Source organism: Podarcis gaigeae (assembly GCF_964106915.1).
Source record: "Podarcis gaigeae genome assembly, chromosome: 10".
NCBI lineage: Eukaryota > Metazoa > Chordata > Lepidosauria > Squamata > Lacertidae > Podarcis > Podarcis gaigeae.
The window spans coordinates 25,711,550-25,732,364 of record NC_139686.1 but is presented as its reverse complement, the minus strand read 5'-3'; the positions used below and the strand labels follow the sequence as shown (position 1 = coordinate 25,732,364).

Here is a 20,815-nt window from a genome sequence, read left to right as displayed (position 1 = left end):
GAAAATAGGGTAGATTTCCTTCCCCCTTATTTTCAAGAGTTATATATGATCACTGCAGCCATTCAAAATAATAAGAAAGCTTTCAAGAAACTCCCATTCAACCCACCACGGCTTGTTCAAAACCATTCTCAGTCAATTCTGCTCATAATCACCAGCCTCAGTCACCCTGAAGGACTCAGTTTTTATTCAGATTCTCTGGTAGGCCCATCTTATTTTTAATTCTTAGTTTCTCAGCTCATCACAGCTCTTGGTCTATTCAATTCCCCCCCCCCCTTTTGTATGAAAGATGTTCTGAACCTGGCTGGGTGCCCTATCCCACAAGCCTCCCCTCATAACACTGGTCAACAACAAATCTGTTGTCTGCGTTTTTTCAGTTGATTTAGGATGAATCTGATGCGCTGAATCCAAAAATTACATTGGTTTTGCTCAATCAGGTCAAGTTTTTGAGCTATGGCCACATGTTGTTTTTTTACGTTTTTGTTCACATGTACGCTTGTGTGGATCACTTTAGAAGAAGTTGGTGGGGGTAAAATGCCATGTCAAATAATTGTTTTGATTGGAAATGATTATTTTAATGACAAGAAGTATTCAGGTCCGATAGTTCTGGGTGATTATGTCGAAAAGCGATCAGTTTGAAGTCATAAAACCTCGAAATCTTCCATAAATTGGTGCAGCAAAGCATAAAGTTTGGGGATCAAAACTAAGTTAATCCTGATCTTCAATCAGCACATCGTCCTGTAGCTCATTGTGATGAAATTCCAGTGCCTATCTTCGGAGAACTTCCTGACATTAGTGATGAAGATGCCTCGAGTGCAGATATTGCGCAGCTTCTGCTCAAGCTTGGAGTGCCTCAGTACGAACCCAAAGATTGGAGACTGTTCATTGACAGTAGCAAGCGATCACTGAAATGTGTTCTGCTACACAACGGCAACCAGTTTGCCTCTATACCCCTGGCTCACTCGAGTACACTGAAGGAGAACTATGAAGTGGTGAAGTATGTGCTGGAGAAAATTGGTTATGATCAGCATAAGTGGTTTATTTGTATTAACCTGAAGATGGTAGACTTTTTGTTGGGACAACAGTCTGGCTTCACCAAGTACGCATGTTTTCTGTGCATGTGGGATAGTAGGGACCGTGCTCAGCATTACATGAAGAAGGACTGGCCTGTGTGGGAGAAATTGGTGCCTTGCAAAAAAAGGAACGTCATCAACAACCCTCTGGTGGACAGAGACAGAATACTCTTCCCACTGCTGCACATCAAGCTCAGCTTAATCAAGCAGTTCACCAAGGCTCTAAGCAAGGATGGTGACTGCTTCACTTACTTGTGCCAGGCTTTTCCAGGATTGACCATGGAGAAGTTGAAAGCTGGCATCTTTGACGGTCCTCAGATTCATCAGCTCATCAGAGATCCAGAGTTCAGAAACTCAATGAACGAAGTGGAACTGGAAGCGTGGAAGGCATTTGTCCTGGTAGTGAAGAACTTTCTTGGCAACAATAAGGCCAGAAACTACGCAGAACTTGTCAACAATATGCTGACTGCTTTCAGAAACCTGGGCTGCAACATGAGCGTCAAGATGCACTACCTATTTTCACATATGGACCGGTTTCCTGAGAACCTGGGTTCAATGAGTGACGAGCAGGGGGAGAGGTTCCATCAGGACATGAAAGGGATGGAGACCAGGTATCAGGGTTGCTGGGACGCAGTCATGATGGCTGACTACTGTTGGACTCCGAAGAGAGACCTCCCTGCCGCTGAGCATTCCAGGAGTTCCAAGAAATGGATGTTCAAGCCCTGAAGTTTGAAAAATGGTGAAGCAACATGCACTTTATATGTACTTACCCTTATCAATGCCCACCATTCAGTTTACAGTAAACCTGACCTGATGGAGAGAAACTGATGCCATTTCCTGATTCAGCAGTGCAAAAATACCCTAAATCAGTTGTAGAAATCTAGACAACATTCAAAAAGTAAAAAATTGTTGCCCATTGTAATAATTACCCTTACATACTTAAGCTGACTAGACCAGGTTTTGTTTTCTGAGCCAGCAAAGGAAGAGCGGAGCACTTATTTTCTCATCCTGCTCCAGCCAGGTGTAGATTTATCATTTCCCTACAAAAAACATCACCAGGAGCTGAGGAGAGTCACAGGTTGCCTCAGGCAATCTTCTAGGCTAAAGGGTGCTCCTTTTGCCCCACATATACAAACAGAAGACAAAGATGCAGAGTTCTGGGGAAAGGTGTGCTCAGGTTTATGACACAATGTGTACAAAAATGATGAGCTCACTAGGCTTCTTACAGGTATTGCTTGGTATATATAACATTTCCCAAAGGAAAATGTGTGTAAGGACAAAGGGGGATTACCCCACATAGAAAGCAACTGCAGTTTTGGATGAGGTCCTGAAGAAATATGACCTGAACTGGGAAGATGAGGATGGCAAAACAGCGGATTACACCAATTGCTAGCAAGAAGTGTCACTATGATGGTGTTGGTGAGCCTTCACTTTGGTTCTTTGTCTCTCATCATTGTTTTCTAAGGCAGAAGCAGCAGAAAGCTACATTGCTGAAAGGACCATTTTTGCCACCAAGTGGCTGAGCTCCTGTGATGCTATGGGATGTTCATAAACATTCCATATGCTGCCCATCTTCAAAGTTTGAAAAATAGCCACCCCCACCCCCACACAAACCAAGGGTTGCCATCCTTTTTGGACCACCAAACACATTTTGAATTTTGAAAGAGTGCTGGAGGTGCCAGTCACAAAATGGCAGCCATGAAGAGGGGGAGGCATAAAACAAAATCAGAAAGATATGCACCCCCGGAGTGGCTGGGGAAACCCATTCAGATGGTCACTATCATCATCATGTTTACCATGAGAAATCAGCTAGGTCCTGTTGGTCTTGATTATGGTGATCTCACAAATACACACAAACACTGCTGCTGCTGTCTAATAACAGCAGGGAGAATTCCTCAAAACCAGGAAAAACATACAAGGTAACCCCACCACCCTCACATAAATCACTTAGAAGTTATCTGCACAGTTTGCCCATTACTTTCCTTCTACGAGGGCTACAGACTTACTGAAAAAGAAAAAAGCTCAAGATTCTGGAGCACCTGCTCAGGACATGATGGGAAGCATTCACAGGCACCTTAAACTATGCATGGCTTTAAAAAAAATCTGCAAGATTATTTATTACCTGCTGAATGTCTATCACTACTCCATACTCACTATATATAGCTTTAGAGGCCAATAGGCAGCCCAAAAACCTGGCTACCAATCCAAAGTGGACTGATAGGGAAGAACTCTTCTGTCTTCCATGATTGTTCCATGAGCAACTTAATCTAAATTGACAGTGGTGGTGGTCAGTGCTGGGAAGGGTGCCTTTAGGAATACAGTTTGAGGGTTTTTTTAAAAAATAGTAATGATGGAGATATGATTTGGGGAGAGAAGTCCCTTGGTCCACCCCAGAGCCTCTGATTAGTATGTATGCTTCCAGCCAAAAAGACGGGCAGGACATGTTTGGTATGATATTTAAACCATGCAATCAAAGAAATGCATAAATGATAGATGAACAAGCAGCTAGAACAAGGCTTTGCCTTGGGGACAGAAGAGAGAAGTAAAGGGAGAAAGCGTAGACTCTCTAGGCACAAAAAGGAAGATATATAGATTTCAAGATATTGACATTTTATTCCAACTGAAGCAACAATGATAAATAAATAAAGCTTTCAGTGCAATCCTATGCATATCTGCTGGGACTTATTCACAGGTAAGAACACAGGATATCTCAGTGCAACGTCCAGTGTTGACAATGGAATTTTTCCCCCAGGCGAAAGACCAAAGTCTACGCAAGTATCACAGGAGTCTTTTGGAAAGCATATCTGCTCCATGACATCACTAATAATGAGCAGCGCAACTGATTTCTCCATGCCTGTACCATATTGTGGCCATCTCAAATTCTGGGGTAAGACTTCCTTGGGGGCACATGAAGGTTCACCTAAAGGGAACACATGAAGGTCCAGAGCAGGATCCAGTCCTTAGGGAGATGGAGCATTAGACCCTGTCAAGATCCACGTTTACTTGGATTTCATTTTTTTTTTAAACATTTTTTATTGCTTTTTAAAGATACAGAAATACAGAAAAAAGAATAAAGAGTGGTTATAAGAAAAAAGGATATAAATAACAAATTTCCATATTCTTTTTCCATCTAATCTATAGGACTTCCCCACATCCTCCGAACCCTGCGTTCTCTGTCTTATAAAGCATCAGCAATTTGTTAACTTATTTCAAAACTTATTGTAACTTCCATTTTATCATGTTCCCTATTTTCAATTTTACTATAGCTCAATTCTTATATGTTTTATATTAAACACAATAAAGTTATTTCATTATTTTACCTCTGAATTCTTGTGTCTTAATTTTCATTTCATTAACTTTTGCTGAAGCTAGAATTTCCTGAAAGGTGCATTTTTTAACATTCATACAGCTTATAGTGTTTTTTCAAATAGTCCTTAAACTTTTCCCAGTCCTCCTCAGTTGTTTCTTCTCCCGCGTCTCGGATTCTGCCAGTCATTTCAGCCAGTTCCATATAATCCATCAACTGCGATTGCCATTCCTCCAGCGTGGGTACATCTTGTGTCTTCCAATATTTTGCAATCAGGATCCTTGCTGCTGTGGTAGCATACATGAAAAAAGTTCTGTCCTTCTTAAGCATTCTCTGGTCCACCATGCCCAGAAGGAAGGCCTCTGGTTTTTTAGGTAAGGTAAATCTCAGTACCTTTTTTAGTTCATTATGGATCATTTCCCAGAAGGCCTTCACTTTCGGGCAGATCCACCAGAGATGAAAGAATGTCCCTTCCGCCTCTCCACATTTCCAACATTTGTTGTCAGACAGATGATATATCTTGGCTAACTTGACTGGGGTCATGTACCACCAGTATACCATTTTCATAATATTTTCCTTCAAGGCAGTGCATGCCGTAAATTTCAAACCGGTGTTCCATAACCTTTCCCAGTCTACAAACATAATGTTGTGCCCCACGTCCTGCGCCCATTTTATCATGGCGGATTTGACTGTCTCATCCTGTGTATTCCACTTAAGCAGCAAGTTATACATTCTCGAAAGTAGTTTACTTTTTGGCTCTAACAATTCAGTCTCTAGTTTCGATTTTTCCACCTGGAATCCAACTTTTTTATCTATTTTAAATACCTCCTGAATTTGCGCATAGTGCAGCCAGTTTACTTGGATTTCAAACTGGAGGAGGCATCCTCTGCTGAGGTAGAGCAGGATACTGAGGAGTCAGTGTCTACAGAGACAAGGCCAGAAGCTGATCCCTCAGATGACAACACACACACCCTGAAGCTCCAATAGCATGGATTTCAATGCCCTGTATCTAGGAAGAGGGTTAAACCTCTCTGTGAGGGGAATGAGGTGTTCAAACAACTCCCAACATCCTGAAGAAACTGCAGTCCCCAGTATTCTTTGGGAGAAGCCATGACTGTTTAAAGTGATACGATACTGTTTAAAATGTATAGTGCAGTTGTGGCCATGGTTAGGATAGATATGCTGGCCATTTCTTTTTCTAGATTAAAAAGCCTCAAATATGTCAACCATTCATTTTGGGCAAAATGAAAATTTAATGTGAAGAAATACAATTGTTTCATCCACTGCAACCTCCTTTCAGACTTTGCCTCAAGACTTCTGCTGGACTTGCTGCTGAGATGAAACTGTCAAACAGCTTCTCCAGGCTTTGGCTTCAGAAGATCAGTGTTAGCTCTCAGGAAAATCCTCTCTCTGCAGGTTTTGCATTTCCCTTCTTATGTGCTGGAGCACACAGCATTGAGCCTTTTTCTTCCTTCTTTTTTTAAAAGGGTCAGCAACAAAGCTATGCTCTGCCCATGCAACATGACTGATGCTCAACCATTAAGAAATTGTTGTTGTTTAGTCGTGTCCGACTCTTCGTGACCCCATGGACCAGAGAACACCAGGCACTATTTGTCTTCCACTGTTCCCACAGTTTGGTCAAACTCATGCTAGTAGCTTCGAGAACACTGTCCAACCATCTCGTCCTCTGTCATCCCCTTCTCCTTGTGCCCTCCATCGTTCCCAACATCAGGGTCTTTTAAGAAATAAAATTATGTAATTTTGCTCTGCTGTTTCTGAATCAGGACTACCTTGAAGATGTGAAATTTGAACTGACCAAATTTCTCCTCCATTCCTGCTGTCTATCCTGACTGAGAGCAGCTCTCTAGGGTCTAGGGCATAGTTCTTTCACATCAGCTGTTACCTAAGCTCGTTTTAACTGGAGATACCAGGACCTGGACTTGGGATGTTCTGCAAGCAGAGGATTTGCTCTGGCACTATGCTATGCTCCCTCTGCCCTTACAACAACAAAAAACCACTAAAACCACAGGAAGCAGCACAGCAGAGAAGAATAAGCAGAATCAATAAAATCAACTAATTTAAATGAGATACGTTGATATACTGTTAGACCCAGGCAAATGGAAAGATATTCCCCTGGGGCCAGAAAGATACCAGCTTTGGCACTAGGCAAGCCTTCCTAAGGGAGGGCATTCCACAAGCAACCCACCCGGAGCTTGATAAACCTCCTGTTTTTGCTGCCAGTCTCGTATACCAAAAGCAGTGGGGTTGTCAAACAGTAGTGGGTGGCATGGTGGGATAATGGCACTTACCTGACCTCCTTCCAACTGAGTTGCTGCTGCCTATCAGGGTGGATAAGGAGGGGTGAGGTGGTGGTGAGGTGCAAACACTCTGGCCGGTGCACAGAATGGCTTTCATTGGTGCATTTGCACAATGCTGTCCCCACTGCCACCTCCCTCCTCTGTCCCAGAAAGCTACTTCCGACCTCGGGAGGTGGTGGTGTTGTGGGCTTCACACCCCCAGCCCCAAGCGATCAGGGGTGGGGTGGCTAACACCCCAGAGGACAGGATCACACTGCAAAATGACCTTGACAGATTAGAGAACTGGGCCAAAACAAACATGAGAGGCACAAATACAAGATGGGTGACACCTGGCTTGAGAGCAGTACATGTGAAAAGGATCTAGGAGTCTTGGTTGACCACAAACTTGACATGAGCCAACAGTGTGACACGGCAGCTAAAAAAGCCAATGCAATTCTGGGCTGCATCAATAGGAGTATAGCATCTAGATCAAGGGAAGTAATAGTGCCATTGTATTCTGCTCTGGTCAGACCTCACCTGGAGTACTGTGTCCAGTTCTGGGCACCACAGTTCAAGAAGGACACTGACAAACTGGAACGTGTCCAGAGGAGGGCAACCAAAATGGTCAAAGGCCTGGAAACGATGCCTTATGAGGAATGGCTAAGGGAGCTGGGCATGTTTAGCCTGGAGAAGAGGAGGTTAAGGGGTGATATGATAGCCATGTTCAAATATATAAAAGGATGTCACATAGAGGAGGGAGAAAGGTTGTTTTCTGCTGCTCCAGAGAAGCGGACACGGAGCAATGGATCCAAACTACAAGAAAGAAGATTCCACTTAAACATTAGGAAGAACTTCCTGACAGTAAGAGCTGTTCGACAGTGGAATTTGCTGCCAAGGAGTGTGGTGGAGTCTCCTTCTTTGGAGGTCTTTAAGCAGAGGCTTGACAACCATATGTCAGGAGTGCTCTGATGGTGTTTCCTGCTTGGGAGGGGGTTGGACTCGATGGCCCTTGTGGTCTCTTCCAACTCTATGATTCTATGATTCTATGATTCTAAGGGGAATCCTCTGCCATGTCATCCCCCTGGCTAGCCAATCAGCTGGCTCAGGGGGTGTGGCTTGCTGCATTTAAGGCAAGCGCAGCAGAGGAGCGTCCTCTTTGCGGCAGATCAGCTGGGGAATACAATTGAGACTCAGTCAGAGGGAGGTCAGGGAAGTAGCACAGCCCCACCAAGCTGTTGGCTTACTGGTTGTCAAACTATGAATCCATGGCTGGTGGGTTGTGGTCTGACACATAGGTTGTGTGAGTCACAGATTGTGCAGGACTGAATTATATGTGAAATGTCTTGATTGGGTACATATGTGTGTAGAATCAACATGGAGCACCAACAGGGATTTCTTTAAATGTTTCTGTAATCTTGTGAAGAAAATAAGGAAGGCAAAATTAAAGCGGTGCGGTAATTTGAAAGGCAGTAGGATAAAAATAAACTAGAGATCGCTTTCTGTGGGATAACACTGTAATCCGACACTGCATTAGCAGCATGCATTAATTGGTTTCTCTTCACTACGCAACTGAACTTACAACCAGAAAAGTTTAGTTGCTCTAAATGACTGCATTAAAAAAAATATTTTTAAAGCACTTTACGCATTAATTAGGAGCTCTGTATAAAATAACCATATATAATCTCTTAAAAAGCTAAACAATATAAACATTAAAAATGTAAGTACTGTAAACAAAATGCTAAGCTTCTAAAATATCTGTGAGTGTATTTCTGGTTTTTAGGATGCATCCAAAATAGGAAAGGAGAGATGTTCATCCATTGCAAATCTAAAGGCAGTCTGCCCCTGGCTGTGAACACCAAAGAATCAGTGAGTGCAGGACTAATACCGATCATGCAAGTGGCAAAGCGATATCTCAATGATGGTGGCACCTAAGAGGTCCCTCCATTTTCCTTTTCTCTCCCAGGCTCCAAAATCCAGCCCTAATGGTACATAGTAACTACTAAAAAGCCACTGAAAATGGAAGGAGGGCAATGGCCAGAGAGAGGAACACATCAAGATTTTCTCTTCTAGGTGACCATATAAAAATTCAGAAATTTGATGCTAGTGGTTGCTAAAAGTCCCTACCACAAATTTTAGATGTGTTGAAAATGACATATTTCAAAAGCTGCAAGTTTTACCTGACTTTAATGTCCTCTGAATTATATCCTTCATGCTCATGCTGTATTTTGTTTGTTTAGATTTCTTACCCATTCTTCACCATAAGGTCCCAGTGTGGGTTACAGTAATATACTATGCAGCTATAAAACAGATAAAACCATTAACAATTACAAAACAAGTAAAACCATGCAAAATGGAGCAGTATGCATGAAAGGGGCAGAGCCACTGCGGTCATGTGTCATTTGAGACTTATTCTCAGCTGCCTTGAGAACTCATGGGTGCATGTGTTCACAAAAGCACAATATAATTAAAGTAAATAAAACGCAAACTTGTACCTCTTTTCCCAGATACACGATTTTGAAAAAATAAACCCAAACCAAAACCTGCTCAATAGCGCACAAAAGGTGGCAAGTCCTAGGATCTGGAGTTTCTCTACACCTTGTAGCTCAAATTTCAGAGCAAAAAAACAACCCAATTGGGCATATCCCACATAGCCATTCAGTGTGATATACAGTGTGTTCCACTCTCTGTTTCCTGACATCGTTAAGAGACTTGAAACCTCTTTCTTATTTTATGCCTTCTCAAGCAAATAATGAACTTGTACAGTAATGTTAAAGGTGGGGGGGGGGGAGTTGAAAAGTACTAAAGAAAGATGAAAAATGTGACCCCAATGTCTAATATGCTGCAGGGGTGGGGTATTGCATCTGGGGCTATACCTGTAATTTGTTTAGCAAGTCTGAGCCTGTAAGAATTAATCAGGTGTGTGTGTTTTTTGTTTATACTTATAAACTGCAAGATTTATAACATTCATGCACTTCCCTTATTCAACAAGCAAGGCATTAAAGCTACCAAAAAGGAAGAGCTGAAAGGCTGTGGGAAATGTTTGCCAACTGGGGAAAAATAAAAATTTCTCAGAAAAAAAGATTTACAGTCTCACACAGCTCTTTTTTTTAAACCTGACTGAAAGGGGAAATAAAAAAAAGGTGGCCATATACCCTATTTTGCAGGAGACACTCCTCTGTTTAAAGGCCTGTCTGCGGCAGGCCTGGTTTAAAGATAATGAACCCTAAGGAGGGCAAGCAGGGGCCTTTAAGTGGTCCATGGAAAGCTAGCACTTGGCCTGGAAACTGAGAAGGTACACAATGCACCAGATCACAAGCCTTTCCCACCGTGGTAAGATGCATTGTTTTCCTATTTGAATTGTAGGAATTATTTCTAGATTTGCACATAAACATATTAGCATATGATAAATTTCCAGCAAATTGCCCCTGAGGGATTCCGGCCTCAGTAGGAAAAAAAAGATTCTCAACTTCTGGTATATGTGAAAGTGGCAGATAGATGGTGAAAAGGCAGGAAGTGAAGTTGAGGATAATAGACTGGGAGAGAAGAGGAAAGCTCCCAGATGAGAGCTGGGGGGGGGTCCTGTCCATTTTCCGTGGGGGTCAGAAATAAGAGCTACCTATGGATAGACAGGGTCCGTATAGTAAAAGCTATGGTTTTCCCAGTAGTGATGTATGGAAGTGAGAGCTGGACCATAAATAAGGCTGATCGCCGCAGAATTGATGCTTTTGAATTATGGTGCTGGAGAAGACTCTTGAGAGTCCCATGGTCTGCAAGAAGATCAAACCTCTCCATTCTTAAGGAAATCAGCCCTGAGTGCTCACTGGAAAGACAGATCATGAAGCTGAGGCTCCAATATTTTGGCCACCTCATGAGAAGAGAAGACTCCCTGGAAAAGACCCTGATGTTGGGAAAGATGGAGGGCAGAAGGAGAAGGGGACGACAGAGAACGAGATGGTTGTATACTGTTCTCGAAGCTACCAGCATGAGTTTGACCAAACTGCGGGAGGCAGTGGAAGACAGGCGTGCTCTGGTCCATGGGGTCACGAAGAGTTGGACACGACTAAGCAACAACAACAACATGGATAGACAGAAGATTTTGTTGCTGTGCACTGTTTTTGTAACTTAGACACCCCACTGCTCCTCTCCTATTTTATGCCGTTGCTATTATGAGAACATGTATCTTATTATGTTTCCTTATTATTATAGTAGTATTTATAGAACTGCTTTGATTTTTATGTTGTACAGATATTATGCCACCTACTGAAATTTGTGTTCTATGTTGTAAGCCACCCTGTGGTCTTTGCACAAAAGGGGCCATATCAATTTAATAAAGAAATAATTGTTTTATAAGCATTTGTGCTTATGGAAATTTCCTATGTACAACAATAGTTATAACTACTGCAGACATGTGCTATGACACCTAGTCAGGAAAACACTCCTGATGGGAGCCAGCAATATTAGTGATATATTCCCAGAGTTTTAAAACAAAAAATAGGCCATACACAAAGCCCTCTGGTGGTTTATCGTTAATTTAATGTGTCTTCATTCCCACCGCCCCAACTCCATTTTACTTCTTAACAGGTCCCACTATACATTGGCTGGAAAACACATATGCAAAATGAGGCTACACCTGCTATAACATTCAACAATATGAGACAAACACACACAACTCAGACTGGAAATTAAAAGGCAGGGTAGGGAATGGGGATGGTTGACAGACTCTTTCAAATCATTTGAGGCTTCAAGGGAAAAAGAAAAGTGGGGGGGGGGGCAGCAGAAATGGTATAATGAAATTTTCACCCTAAGGCCATAGTATGAACCCAAAAAACAGCCCAAACATCAGAGAGGAATTCCAGTATGCTGCCAAATAAAATTAATGTGGATTCCAAGACAGTTAAAACTACACTTTCAGTCAGAATAATAGGAGAAGAAATACTGTACAGCAAGTTTGAGGGAAATGTTAAGGGTTGTGCCAATATAGTTGGCAGGTGAGGTGCTATCAAGGAAAGGGAGCCCACACAAATTAGCAAGCAGAGACAATGCGCCAACCAGCTCTTGCAAGAAACCCCCAGCAATCAATGTAGCACCTCTACTGAGTTAGCACACTTAAGAAGGAGGAAGCATGCCACTGAATTTGATTTAGTCCTGCCGATCCTATTAGGACTATAAAAAGTGGCTTCAGGTGTAAAGCAACAGTAGGCATTTAAATGTAGGTAGGCCCAGAGAAGGAGGGCTGACTTATACATCTTGTTTAACATCCAGAAAACCCATAGGACATAATGCTCAGAAATAAACTATGTCAGTAGGGAACACCACAATGCAGAAGCAGTAGAGAACAGGAGTGATGCCGCACTCACTTTCCTCACCCCAGGAGTGATACCGTTTGCTCAAAAGGGCGGAGCAGCAAGACTGAGAAGACACTACCCTCACCCCCTGAAATGTGACTGTAATTTTTTTGGGGGAGGGGTGTATATCATATTGACAAGCACACACAGAATGGAGAGGAACAAAACCAATAGCAGACTTGAAAGGCTGAGAGGGTGTAGATTATTTGGAGGCAAACACTCCCAGATCTTTATCAACTTGTATGGATATTGAAAAATACAATGCTATAGCACCTCACCAGTGACATTCTCTCTGGGATGGCCAAAGCGTAAAAATGGGTGTGGCTTTATTTTTAAGGACACATTTGGGAAGCCACAAAACCTTTTGGCATTACTTAAAGGAGGGAACCTGTTGAAGTGCTCAGCAAAATAGTTAATCTTCCTCTCCTTCCTCTTCTCCTTCCCTCCTTCCTCCTAAGGCTGACACATCTTGGAGGGCATTGAGGGGGCACAAAAGTCAGGGGAAAATATGTTTGTTTATTTTTTGTTTTAAATGGATAAAATTGGGGTGATAAATTGTTGACGTCACAGCAGAGGCCCTGTCAAAACTTTTTTTTTTAATGACAAATTTGGAAGGAGAACTTGGGGAGCACAAACAATATGAGGGGTGCATGTGACAGATGGATTAGCCGTCCCTGCAATAGATTTTTGCTATTCATGTTCCACCATTTAAATAATCTGCACAACTGTGCTCTTATTTTTAAGATTCTGTCTGAGGGTGGAGGGTTGGCACAAGACATTTTGGTACCTAAGGTGAACCACAAAATGGCGCCCCCTCCCTGTCAGGGAAGAAGTGGTGAATGAAGATCTGTATCAGGAACAAGCAGGAAATAAAGATCTACTGTACATTGAGGTCTGTTGTTCCTGTCGATTCTGACAGCTGAGGCTGTCATCTCACTTTGCCTCATGGGTGGGCCGGCCCTGGGAAGAAGTGTGTCTGTTTATAAAGCAGTGTGTGTTTATAAAGCAGGGAAGCCACTTACAGTGACAACATCCAAGGACATCTCACTTTGAATTACAGAGGGTCAAATTTAGAAAGCCAGGATAAAACAGCCAGGGAATGAGAAACAATCTAACTCTTTCCATTATAAACAAAACAAAATGCAAATATGAGAGCAAAGTTAATAAGAATAGAGAAAAACACCTGGAAGTCAGATAAGATAAAGCAAAATGCTTAGAAACAAATGTGACTAAGAATAATTTCATTTTTCTTTCAAGCATCAGAGAGAGGGAGAGGGAGATTCACAAGGGGAAATGCTTCCAATAAATCACACACTAAAAAGGATGACTTACAATAGGGAATACCACCAGTATCCCTTTGGTGGAAATTAAAATACAAAAGAAAACTTTTGAAAGCCACATTAACCAATTGCTTTTGTGAGGCAGCATGAAAACTGGAACAGAAAAAGCAGATTACATAACTCAGTCCGTGGAAAGATCTGGGCCTCTATAATATCCTTTGCACTTGAGATTTCTGTTGCTAAACACCACAGCACATCTGATTAGACAGCAGAAGGTATCTTTGTTCCTTCCAAAGCCAACCACAAGGTCCTGGCAACAGTACAGAAAGCTTACTCTGGCCTTTACCACATTACCACAGTTCCTAAAGTGGTTTTCCAGGGAAAGAAAATTTGTCAAATAGGGCTTAAAAAGGAACAGACCTTTGTCTGATTTCAATACAGTCCAACTGCTTCAAGAATACTAACAATTTAATAAGTGCAGCAGCGTAACTAAATTAGGGGATGGGGCAGTTGTTGACAAATGTCAAAACTAGCCTGCATTTTATTACCTTTTATTATTTTTATTCCTTATTATTATTTTCATGCTATTTGAAATGTGCATCAGTGCAAAGGAATGAGAATAGACAAACTAAGATTCATTATTGAAAGCAGGGATGGGAAAATATAATATATACAACTAAACATGACCTTGTGTGAATCACCATTAATCCTTCTTGCCTGCTTGTCACATTGTTCTATGCACCTGGCTATATATACCCTAAGTTCTGTTCCCTTCTTTGTAAAGGTGCCAGTTTGCAACCAAGAAATGCTTCATAAATCTTGAAGAGGGCAAGGAGGCAGTGGGATCCAGCTGGGGCATCGTCTGCCCAAGTCCTGCCCTATCTGCCATGTTAAAAAGCTGTATTTTTTTCTGCTTGCTACTACAGACGAGGGAGGAAGGCCTGTGAAGGGACCAAACAAAGGATGACATGTGAAGGAGAGCAGCTCCGGGTGGCAACCTGTCAACTCTACTTCTTTTATCTACTGTATTTTTCGCTCTATAAGACGCACCTAGTTTTTGGAGGAGGAAAACAAGAAAAAATATATTCTGAATCTCAGAAGCCAGAACAGCAAGAGGGATTATTGCGCAGTGAAAGCAGCAATCCCTCTTGCTGTTCTGGCTTCAGCGATAGCTGCGCAGCCTGCATTCGCTCCATAAGACGAACACACATTTCCCCTTATGCTTTAGGAGGGGAAAAGTGAGTCTTATAGAGCAAAAAATACGGTAATTTTGTTTGTCCAAAGTAGATTTTAAGTCCTTTTAGCAGTGGCTGTGCGACTTCCACATTCTGTATGGCAAAGGCAGGAAAAAAGTAGCTTGGGATCTCTAGGTGATTTTCAGGAGATCACCAAGGATTTCTTAATTCCGAATTGTTTAGTATTATCAACAACTTCCACTACCACCCCACCCACCCAGATTAGGTTGTTGAAATGGAAACTTGGTGGGAGGGTAGGGACACAAGGAAAGAGTGTTTGTACAAAAAAACCCCAGTGAGTTCAGTTTTGGTACTGAAAACTAATTCCTGTCCTAATATATACTCAGAGGCACCCTGATCTTTATTTCTAAATCTGCCTTCCCTTTCTAAGCCACCGTTTTGCACTTGGCTGCAACTGGTGGACTTTGGGGGTCCTGAGAAAAACAAAATAGATCCCTCAAGCTTGATGCCTGCCCATCCCTATCATTGTACAGCATATAAATTAATAACTACTGAATAAATAGTAGATCATATTAGCAGTATACTTAAATATATCAAAACTCCTTTCCTTTTCTTATTTTATCAATTTGAGAGCACTTGAACAGAGAACTCAGGTGAAACATGTCAAACTGACCTAACCCATAACCCAGGATTGCACAATTGTGACTCACCAAACCAAATGCAGCCCTTCAGCCATGTATGAAAGCCTGCAGCAAAAACAGAAGCTTAACTGAACCACTAGGAACAGGAAGCTGCCTGTCAGACCACTGGCCCATCTAGTTCAGAATATTCAACAATGATTGGCAGTGGCTCTCCAGGGTTTCAGGCAGGGGTCTCTCCCAGCTTACCCGGGACTGAAAATGGGCCCATCTAGTTCAGTATATTCAACAATGATTGGCAGTAGCTCTCCAGGGTTTCAGGCAGGGGCCTCTCCCAGCTTACCTGGGACTGAAACTGGGCCCCTTTTTAAGCAAAGCAGATGCTTCACCATTGAACTATAACCCTTCTCCCAAAGCAGTACCCAACATAGTTGAGCAGCTATTGAGGGTCCAGTAGCGTTTCAGGTCGTCCCTCCTGCTTAACTGTGTTACTTGCCTCAAATTTACTGTGTGAGAGCAGCAAGGAAGTGGGAAGCATTCTGACATTCCTACAATGCCCCAAAGTTATGCTATGTAGGGCAGGGATGATGAATCTGTGGACCTTCAGATGTTATTGGACTCACATGAACACCAACCATGGCCAATAAGTGGGAATTATGGGAACTGTAGTTCCGCAACATCTGTGATGTAGAGGTATTGTGGGAAAAATCGAGATGGCAGGTTGCTGCTGCAGATTTCTGCTGTTGTCACCCACTGTACTAAAAGCAAGCCCATTCTAGGGCAAGTGTGCAAAGAAGTAGGGGAGCTGAACTGGAGTAGTGCTGCCCTCTAGATGACATGTAGCTGAGAGGCCCCTCATATATGGAGCCAGCCTTGTTGGTGGACTCAGTTGGGCTTCAGGTTATGCAGCTCTCCCATAACAAAATACACTGACTTCTTGAGATACACTCAGCCACAGATCCCACAAGATGCTTTACTGCAAACAGCTGTTACTGATCCAAAATCTATTCATGGGCTACTGGAAGGCAGCAGAAGCATGATTGACTTTTGGTCAACCCAGGTTATACCAGAGTCCTCTGTCATGCGGATCTTTAACATCTCCCAAAAGATTTCCCCTTATTTCAAACAAATTTCTCAAGTTGGGACATTTTATTTCACACATATACACTTTTACGCACGGAACTCTTATCCTGGCTCTTCTTTGGCCTTCTAAGTCTGGCTAAAACCAGAAAACTAGGGCTTAAATGATGAACATGTTTCAAAGTCACCTCTGAATGTCAACAGGCATTACTAGCAATGTAATAGACTCCACAACTTGTTCTTCACATACTGCGTATATTCTACTCAGTCCCTGAGTCCCAAATTACAGTTGCTGAAGCCCATTAAATTTGTAAAAAAAACACATTTAAAACCAAACCTGTTAAGCTACAAACAGAACCTCTAATTTTCCTTTCCAGGCACAGCCAAGAGACAAAAAGAGAACAAAGTTTGGGGGGGTGGGGGGTGAAAGAGATTTCTCCAAAATAGACATCTGGAACCAATCTGCAGTATGTAGCCACTGGGTGTCATTTTTGATATATTCTGGGTCAGCCACAGAGCACTTAATGGCAGGCGAAATTTATTCCAGGAAGAAAAAGCAATCATAACCAAAATAGACTTAATGGAGAAATCTACAGTGCCTAGCCTGCGTTCGGTAACTAATAAGAAAACTGTGGATCTGTTGGTAAAGGAGATCATTACCTTTCCGTCTGTAGCGTTACTTTGGAGGGTTCCACGTTCGGGTTCTCCCATTCCATCTGTGGGCAGTGCATAAAATAACAGAGCGTGTACAAGGCCTCCGGTTCCCAGTAGAGCGAGCCCTGCTTGTGGTGCATGGGGGTGCTGTTGCTATGTTGCTTCGCACTGAGCGGCTGCAGGTGATGCATTGCTCGAGACACCAGATCGCCTGGAAAGGGAGAAGTCAGGATCATTGCTATGGCTGGGTGTAATTATATCTCAGCCTCAGGCCTTCTTTTGTTTATAATAATTTTATAATAATAATTTATTATTTATACCCCGCCCATCTGGCTGGGCCTCCCCAGCCACTCTGGGAGGCTTCCATAAAAACCAAAAATACAGTAAAATATCACACGTTAAAAACTTCCCTGGACAGGGCTGCCTTAAGATGTCTTCTGAATGTCAGGTAGTTGTTTATCGCTTTGACATCTGCTGGAAGGGCGTTCCACAGGGCGGGCGAGAAGGCCCTCTGCCTGGTTCCCTGTAGCTTCGCTTCTCGCAATGAGGGAACTGCCAGAAGGCCCTCGGCGCTGGACCTCAGCGTCCAGGCAGAATGATGGGTGTGGAGACGCTCCTTCAGGTATACTGGACCGAGGCCATTTAGGGCTTTAAAGGTCAGCACCAACACTTTGAATTGTGCTCGGAAATGGTGTTTAAGCACCATTCTGAAATATAGAGGCTGTGGTTGCATCAAGAGTGGAAAATCATGTTAGGTTGTAAGATTTATTCAGAAGAGCAAACATTACTGATGTACCGTTGGCACCAGGCTTTAGCAGATCCGCTGCATGGTGCTACCACTGAGCCCCTGCCCAACGCCACCTGCTTGGTGGTGGTGCCTCTGCCATCCTGCCACCATCACAGCCCCTGTGTGGCATGCTACAGGCTTAGCAGGCTCAACTCCAAATCACGGGCAGGTGCCCAACCATGCTGACCCCTAATACCAGGCTTGTTCACACACTCCCAAGGCAAATAATACATTTCCAAGAAACAGTTATTTATTATTACAATTTCTATCCATTTTGTATTACTGAAAGTAGTAATGGGAAGGCACAGCAACATCCAACAACATTCTGCAGCCAGGAAGTAATTATTCTCTCTTTATAATGGACTAAGGCATTCTGGGAAGCTGTGGTGATGTTCATACAAACAGCTCAGCTCAGAAGTATGGGCACACTCTCTCTCTCTCTCTCTCTATATATATATATATAATTGTATAATGCCCTTCATCCATAAATCTCAGGGCAGTTCACAACATGAAAACAAAAGAACCCCCCCCAAAAAACACATAATAAAAACAAACCAATAATCCACACCCCACAACACAATTAAAAGGCATCATATGTTAATCAGCCCAAGGCCTGGTTGAAGGGGAAGGTTTTTGCCTGGGACCTAAAGGTGTATAATGAAGGTGCCAGATGAACATCTCTGGGGAGAAGGCCAGTTCTTGTGTTGCCACCCTCTGGACTTTTTGTGGAGGGGGTGCAGGAAGAAGGGCGGCAGATGATGATCTCAGGATACAGGTTCAGTTCACTTTAAAGAGCAAGAAGGAACCATGGCTCAGTGGGAGAGAAGGGGAAGGACCCCTGCCCGAGACTCTAGAGCAGGCACCCCCAAACTCAGCCCTCCAGATGTTTTGGGACTACAATTCCCACGATCCCTGACCACTGGTCCTGTTAGCTAGGGATGATGGAAGTTGTAGTCCCAAAACAGTTGGAGGGCCGAGTGGGGGATGCCTGCTCTAGAGAGCTTTACCAAGAATCTGTAGCTCAGTGGTACAGAACATGCATTGCACACAGGCTTAATCCCTGGCAACCCCAGGTAGGATCAGGTAGCAGGCGATGGCAAAGATTCTGTCCTAGACCCTGGAGAGCTGGTGCCGGTTAAGTAGACAATGCCAGGTTAGATGTGGCACCAGTCTAAGGCCAGTCAGTATCTCTGGCATCCGTCTGTCTCGGGAGACAATGAAGTAGTATGCCTTTGGGGGTGAGGTCAAGCTGTTGGAAGGTAACAGTGCCTGCTATGGCTGTAGAGTCCGATGTAGGAGAGAAATGTTTTATTCCACCTGGTCAGTATAAGGCAGCTTAATATTATGAAGACATGGCACTCCTGCTCTGCCTGTGATTTAACTCAGTACTATTTCCTACATCCTTTTTTTAATACAGAAAAGAAAATACAGAAAATCCTTAGGGAAAATGCATGAACCCCTTTTGTTATTCAGTGCCAATCACACAGATACTATCATCTACATATACCCATGATGTCCAAGCACCAGTTGGTTGCTGAACAATATGCCCAGGGTAGTGAGTATCTTGCAATTTCAGCAATGTATAAGGGGGTGGGGGGAAGCAGCACATTATATTGGGCTGAGAATGGAATACAATTAAAATAAAATAATGTGTAGTAAGTGTCACTACACAAACAAATTGACAAATCTACATATTCCCTTCAGGAAATATCTCAAAGGCACCCCCACCAATGGAAAAGGCTGCTGCTATTTTCTCACTAGGAAATAGCGCTATCGCACATGGAACATATGTTATACCCAAATCTGAAGCCACAGTTTCTGAATCAGATGACTTCCTTTGGCAAAAGGAGCCAGACACATTCCAATATGTTGCTCCTGGCAAGAAATTCATTTCAGCACACAGTATTTGTTTTCCTTGTGACTGAAAGCATATGGTCAAATTCCACCTCTATTTCAAGAAGCAGAAACTTTCTTCTTTCTTCCTACATCTGCTAATCTTCTGTTGGAGACCTATGATTGCATAACCAAGATTTCCTGGTATTCATGCAGTTTTGAATAGGAACATATGTGGAGCTGGAATACGCTTCAGAATAACTACGATCTTAATATAAATACCTACAGTTAAAGGAGTAGGTGTGAGAGACTGGGAGTAAAACTCCACTGGCAACATTCATTTACTAGAATTGTGGTTTTGGAGTCTCAGCCTCATATGGAATGACAGTCTCCTGCCAACCAGTTATAAAGATGGTGGCAAGGAGAAAGTCAACCTGGCTTCATCCAGCAGCCAGTGGACAAAGGACTGCTGGTGATGGTAGTGTGTGTGTGTGTGTGTGTGTGTGTGTGTGTGTGAGAGAGAGAGAGAGAGAGAGAGAGAGAGAGAGAGAGAGAGAGATTTTAATGGATTCTTATTTTTATATTATTACACCCTGTTACAAGTAGAGTTGGGCAAGTGTATCCATTTTGGTTTCTCGGTGTCTCTGTATTTCCATATTTTTTTATAAAGTTCCCATGAAACTTAATCATCATTGTAGCGCATTTGTGTATACATTTTTGTATGCACTTTTGCTCAGTGTTCACATTTTGCAAAGCAATTCCGCCCCATATAATAATTTTGTATAAGTTATTTTCACCAATATATGCATTTTTATAAACACCTTCCTCTTGTGCATGTATGTTTTCATTTTTTGCTGTTTGCTGGACAGCTGCACTGTAAAATTTGGAGGAGCCATGAAGATTTCTTAGGTTTAATAAGGGGTATTAGTAGAAAACTCAGGCTGGAATTTGGCAATAAATCAAGTAGGAAAGATATCACAAATTGTGGGCTTGCTACTAAGAAGGATTCTGGCAAAAGGACACCATAGCTGTAAGTATATGTGTGATGTAGCCGTCATCACTTAATTAATCAATTAGCGCAATCCGGTAAGTACAAACACACACACACACACACACACACACACACACAAGTGTGTCCCTGCATGCAAGAGAACTGTTGCTGCAGTAACTTGCAAGAATACAAAAAGGCACAGACTAATCATCCAGAAAAATATAGTCTTAAAACCAAAAACAGAAGATGACCGCTGGCACAGGAGGAATAAACCAACAAACTGCAGCCACCATGATTTCAGAGTATTGCAATTTTTGCTTGCTTTACAATATTCTTA

General features: G+C 42.6%; 1 protein-coding gene across 5 annotated transcripts in view; it reads right to left on the bottom strand.

Moving 5' to 3' along the window:
- Positions 1–20,815, bottom strand: part of ABTB3 (ankyrin repeat and BTB domain containing 3) — a 228,504-nt gene that overhangs the window by 58,116 nt on the left and 149,573 nt on the right. For all 5 annotated transcript variants that reach the window (XM_083700018.1, XM_083700017.1, XM_083700020.1 and 2 more), the window contains exon 3: positions 16,874–17,078. In XM_083700018.1, coding sequence (XP_083556144.1) covers positions 16,874–17,078 — 205 coding nt within the window. The remainder of the gene's footprint in view (positions 1–16,873; positions 17,079–20,815) is intronic.